The 6000-nt window shown below is 41.6% G+C and overlaps 1 protein-coding gene across 1 annotated transcript in view; it reads left to right on the plus strand.

Moving 5' to 3' along the window:
* KBTBD12 (kelch repeat and BTB domain containing 12) overlaps positions 1-4444 on the plus strand; it is a 35678-nt gene extending 31234 nt beyond the window's left edge. Inside the window, exon 9 of the mRNA XM_084530775.1 lies at positions 3197-4444. Coding sequence (XP_084386901.1) covers positions 3197-3366 — 170 coding nt within the window. The 3' untranslated portion in view covers positions 3367-4444. The remainder of the gene's footprint in view (positions 1-3196) is intronic.
* Positions 4445-6000: the final 1556 nt, after the last annotated feature.

The raw sequence follows: 6000 nt of genomic DNA on the forward strand, positions 1-6000 counted from the left end.
TGGTTTAGCCCTCTCCTAGATAAGAAAAACACACTGCAGTAAACACTGTACTGCTTTAAAAGTATCTGCATTAGGGTTAGGTTTGTATTACCTGAATGATCCTAATACAAAGGGGTTTAAGGCCCATGTACAAAAATATAAAGCAAGTTTCTTAAGACCTCCTCATGGTTAAACAATGATGTGCCTCATTTTGTAATAATACTGCCTCATTTTGTAGGGGAAAAAGCATTTGGAAGGGAGTGAATTCCTTTCATTAGGTGAGGCGTCTGTCTGGTAAATGATGCAGAATAATTCTATGTGCGACAGGGAATTCTGTGCATTGGCTTCTTAAAAGGATAATCTGTGTAATACAACCTATTTCTTTCTGTAGACATCTTTATTCTACTTTAAGCAAAATTGGCTGCTAAGGTATTGCCTTAAAAGATAAAAAAAAAAAAAAAAAAAAGATAAACCAATGAGGCAGAATCTGGAATTACTTGCACTGAGGTAAATGTTAGGCTTTAAACACTTTTTTGTGGATTAAAGTCCAAATGAAGAGTGGGGTCTAGAATCCAAAGAGACAAGCTTCCAGATTTTTTAACAAACATTCCTTTTTCTATTGTCCATACCGGGGGTGGGTGGGTGCGTCTTCAGAGTTCAGTTGTTTTAACTCATTTCAAAACAAAGGGGGGATGTCATTTTTTGAAGCATAACTACATTGTGAGCAGTGCTTTTCCTCATATGAACTCTCTCATCCAAAGCATGCTGTTTCCTTTCATATTAAATAAGACAAGACTGCAGAAGTGATTGCTTCCTTTATTCCAACAACAAACCCTTTTTATCTCCCAAGGGTTAAGAGTTAACCAACAGTCCGCGTGCTCGAAAGCAGAATTTGTGGAGTGGAACAAAACCAGCTACATCATCACACAAAAAGGGAAACAAGGGACGCCGAAGGTTGTGAGTCACCAGGGTCAGGATAAAACACAGCAAGGCTGGCGAGGAAGGGTGGCTGAATCTGCCTTTGATGTTTTAATTATGATTTTTTCTGAAGTGTTACAGTTGCCCACAGAACATTTCAGACAGTCCCAGTGTTTGATTTTTTCCTCTGATTGTCTCACTTTTGTCATGATCTATGCCAAAGAAAATCCAGGCATAAAAATTTATTGCATAAAGGAGATGATCTAATAATAAATCCAGGGGCTGGAGCCTCCCATGTCACAGCTCAGGTCTGTTTGTCTTCATATTTGTATCTTAGGGAAAACCTGCTTGCTCTTGCAGGGTCATACAAAAGTGAGCTCTTTGGTACTGGCATGTGCTACTTGTTCACAGGTTCAGTTGTGCCTTCTCTTCACAGGTCACTGGGTATTTTAGCAGTTTGTTGTCTTGTCTCATAGATGGTTGTTGCTTGCCTATTATTCTCCTGTACTTAATGAACTACTGAAGTCCAATAAATGAGCCATCAAAACTATCGTTCCATTTTCTGAGAACAGAGTAAAGGAACAGAACAAGAACTATGCAGATGAGGCCAAATCCTGAAATATTAATTTCACTCAAGCTCGCAGAGATGTGTGAAGCTCCCAGAATCTAGGGCTTGGACCAAGAAAAAGGTTTCTGGTACAGCTGAGGGGAAAATGACTATGGGCTGTGGGGTGGAAACATTGTGCTGTTCTCTGGTGAGAGAGGGGTCAGAGATGGTGAATGGTTGGTGAGCTGTTTTCTTAAGTAAATACTTTATAAAAACATGAAAATATTTCCATAAAGCTAAGACTTCCACAATGTGCAGGACCTGCAGTAATATAGAACTGCCTCTAAATTGTGCAGTGAGGAAATTGATCCCAAGGGTGGAAGAAGCCTCTTTTCATGTGACCTCCTTGCATCCTGAAGCTATTTGTAGAGGAGCCCCAGGGACGTTTAAATCCCATGGCACTATATCATTGTAACATGGGCACCAACTTTCCTCAGTGCCTAAACCACAATAACACTCTCTGTGGGGTAGCAAAACCCCAAAGTTGCTGTTTTCTGGAGGAATTTGTGGTCTGTTTCCAATGCAAGAAAATATATGCCTCCAGATGCTCTTCTGTATTTCACTCTTTCCCTTTTTTCAGTTCTTTGCTGTTGGCTCCACAGAAGGGCAGTGTCCAAACATGAGATGCAGTTGCTAGACATGGATTGTTTCTGAGGTGACATTAAAAAATAAAATATTACAGAAGGGCTGAATGGGAACCTCAGTCCAGACCCTGTAAAGTTTATCCTGTCACAAGTATTTCAGGAGTCAGAACAGAGATGAGTACTTGGTGTTTCTTGCTGTGATGGCTCTTACCTTCGTACCTGTGAAGTGTCTGTGCTTGGCAGTCTTTGAGACCTGACGCCTAATAAATCTACCCAGAGATTCATCAGAAAGAAGGGAAGGAAGCTGACAGCAAAGCACATGCACATCCTCATCTCAAAGTAAGAGTTTAGACTAAGGTTACTGTGAGAAAGCAGCTTTAACATGAAAGAGTGAGCAAAAATGAAAGATGGTTTTTATTTTTAGGAAATAACTTGGCTTTGAGTAGCGAAATTGCTGGAGAGTTCAGGCCTTTTGTTAGCAAAGAAAGGCTTTACCTTTTCACAAGAAGTTTAATTCAGCACTGCTGGTTGACAATTGCAGTTCTCTGCTGTGTGGTGATTCTTTTCATTATTTTTTGTTAGTCTCAGTAAAAAGCTGTTTGTCTTCAGATTGGCTGTGATTTATTGGCTTTCTTCTGACCCGACTATTCAAGACAAATTCCTCAGTATAAAGTATATTTCAAGCCCTGGAGGTTTCTCTATCTTTATTTGCTATAGTATTGGAGTGCTTCCAGGGGCCTGAGAGCTACAGTTTAGTCGGGGGGAAAGAAAAGACAAGGCAGTGCATGTAGGCCTGCTCATTAGCTCTGTCTCAAAGTGAGCATTTGACATTTTAATCGTGCGATGAAATGCCACCTGCATGCTTGTACTGAGGTGGAGTGCTTCATGTTTTTATCTCTGCTGTTCAGAGGTGAGGACTGAATGTCCTGTACAGGTCTCCATCTGCACCAATTAGTTCTCTGTGTGTTGACAATCTTGCGTGCTCCTCAGCATAGCTGTTGGTACCACAGAAAGCACCTTTTCATTGCTACCTTACAGTAGGCTAGTAACAATGCCTTTGATCCTGTTTGGCTTCACTTCTGGTTCTTATGTTGCTTCTGTTTTTCAGCTCGTCACGAAGTCATCACCAAGGAGATCCTCGAGCTCGACACGTGGGAGAACCAGTGGAATGTGGTGGCCATCAATGTCCTCATGCATGACAGCTATGATGTCTGCCTCGTTGCGAGGCTGAACCCACGGGATCTTATCCCTCCTCCCCCTGACTTAGTGGACCAATAGAAGTTCAGTGACTCTGCTTCCAGATTCTGCAGAAACTTAAGAATTTGGAGAGACAAATTTTTTTGGCTCTGGATGACAGCTGAGCCCCATGGAGAGAAGCCCGCAACACATGCTTAAGGACAGAGATGCCTTTGAACTGCACTTCTTGAACAATGCTTAATTTGCTAGTACTTGTACTTATTGGTGGTGTTTTTGTGATTGAAAGCTGAGGTTGCCATCCTCTGTGTGTCGCTTGGGCACACTGTCTCTTGGTCTTCCATTCGGCTGTGCAAGCTGCAGTGTTTGGTGCAGCCTGTGCTTCTGGGACCTCTGCCTCGCAGGCAAGGGGGCAGCTCAGGGCTCACATCATAGCAGAGCACCCCATAGGAAGGAAAGCTCTAGCCAGGGAAAACCCTCTTTTGTTGTTCAACCCACCGAGTTCTTCCGAGCTACCGAGGGGACTAAGAAATATCTGAAGTCAGATGGCAAAAAAAAAAACAGTTCAGCTGTACCTCAGTAACAGGCTATTTGGCTGATGTAGGAGTGGAGGGAATACAGAAAAGGGCATTTGTTTGTTTAAACAAGTAAAAGCATTAGTCAAGGTTTGTAAGCCAAGTACATCAGCTACTGCAAACATTATTTAAACCGCAGCCAGGACAGTCAAGTCATCCTTTCTTTGTCAACAGAGCTGAGTCTGTGCTGGCAGAAAACTGGTCTTCTGGCCACAAGTCACAAATGAGTCTTCCAAAAAGAGATGGCCAACTTTTGTACCAAAGAAGAAGAATCCTAAATTTTTGCATAGATTCTACCTGTCATGAGGCAGGACCACCTGGTCTTGTGTGACCAGAACCTTAAAGCTAGAAACCCCTAGCTTTAACAAATGCTAAAGGAGTGAACAATAAAATTGCACAAGAATGATCACTGTCAGCAAGAAGGTGCTTTTAAGGTTGTAAAAGCAGTGATAAAACTGGAAGGAAATAATTGGCAAAGAAATGAAGGAATCCATCAGGTAGTTCATCTGTAGTTATTAGCGTGTTTTGTAATTCAGAGCAACTCCATTTTCTTTTTCAATCATTTATTAGGCTGAAACAAAACAAAATGCTTTTGGTGTTTTTTTTTTGTTTGTTTGTTTTGTTTTTTGGGGGGGGGTCGGTTGGTTTTGATTTTTTCTTGTAAGGCATATGGCAGAGAGGGATGGAGAGGACAGCCCCAAAGCACTTCCTTAGTTCTGACTTTTCTATTCCTGAACTGTTCTCTAGGATATCCAGTGGGAATATTAAACTGCTGTATAAAAACAATTAGCAGGAAGGTCACTAAAGTTTACCTGATAACTGCAGTCCCTTGCTGAGGATTGCCCACACAATAAGGGAGGTAGTGAAGGGGGGGGGGGACACTAAGGAAAACATGCAGAAAAGGAGTGATCTGTGAGCGGAAAAACGGATCTCTTCTCTCCCTATTTTACAGGCAGAATGAGTGTCACAGCCTAAATGCATACTCTTCTGTTCATATCAGTTCTGTATTATGCAGGGTTTTGGTTTTTTCTTCCTTTGATATGTGGGTTGTCATCTGTCTAGTGGAGAGTTGTGACAAACAAGAGCTGAGTGGTGCTCATCAGTGACCAGTTCTTAATCTTAACCTCTCTGGCCACAAAACACTATTGTAGGTGTAATAGGAGGTGACTACAAAACACTATTGTAGGTGTAATAGGAGGTAACTAAGGAGGTGACAAATTTCTGTTTTAATACATTTTTAAACAAAACCAGTAGATTGTTTTCCAATTAACCGTGCAACATCAAAAACTTTTTTTTAACTTTTAGTTGTTACTGTGAACTAAAGGTAATCCTGTAATTTCTCTGCAGAGCTCTCAAGTCAGCAGGAAGCAATGCTCTTGAGAGGCCGCTCTCAGCTCAGCCAAACTGCTGTTTCCTTCTGATTACTTCAAATTCTGCAATGCATCTACTGATTTTTCTATCACCGTTTTTGTTTTAAGGGAGAATGCTTTAAGGGATGGGTGTTTTTTTTGTCTTTGGTCTCTGCTCTGTGTCTATGCCTGATGATTCAAATCCTCCATGGTTTAAAGCCTGAATTAATCTGCTGGATTTCACACTCTGGGTAGTTCAAGTGGGGAAGGAGGCTTTTGCAGACTTTCATTTGACTTATTTGAACGTATATGTGGAACACAGCTGAGACTCCTCTGTTAAACTTATTCCACTAGTGAGCTGGCCGTTTCCCTCATTCTTGGTATGCTTTGTTTTTAGGGACAATTAGTGAGCAGAGTGAAAAGCGTATTCCTCGAGGTCATCTCTCTTGATCACCAAGGAAAGTAATTGCATATGTTTATATGCGAGCATTGCAATCAGATATCTTGAGCCATAGTGGACAATTAATAGATTTTTCTTCACGTGCCACTGGAAAGCTACCTGCACTTGCTTGCATGGAGCATTGCTTTTCTTGTGTCCATGTGGCCTGGCTCTTAACAGGGACTCTGGTGTGTCCCTCTGTTTCTGTCCATGTCCAGCAGACAGCAGGGCATTGTTTTCTTCTGGATTAAATATCTAGAATGGGGGCAAAGGCAGACTAATTTAGGTTCCAACTTTAAAATTTTGTGAGGGCCCCATTTAGTTCGTTGTTTTTCCCTGGGGTGACTACAATTTC

Source organism: Aythya ferina, assembly GCF_964211825.1.
Source record: "Aythya ferina genome assembly, chromosome: 10".
In the NCBI taxonomy this organism is placed as follows: domain Eukaryota; kingdom Metazoa; phylum Chordata; class Aves; order Anseriformes; family Anatidae; genus Aythya; species Aythya ferina.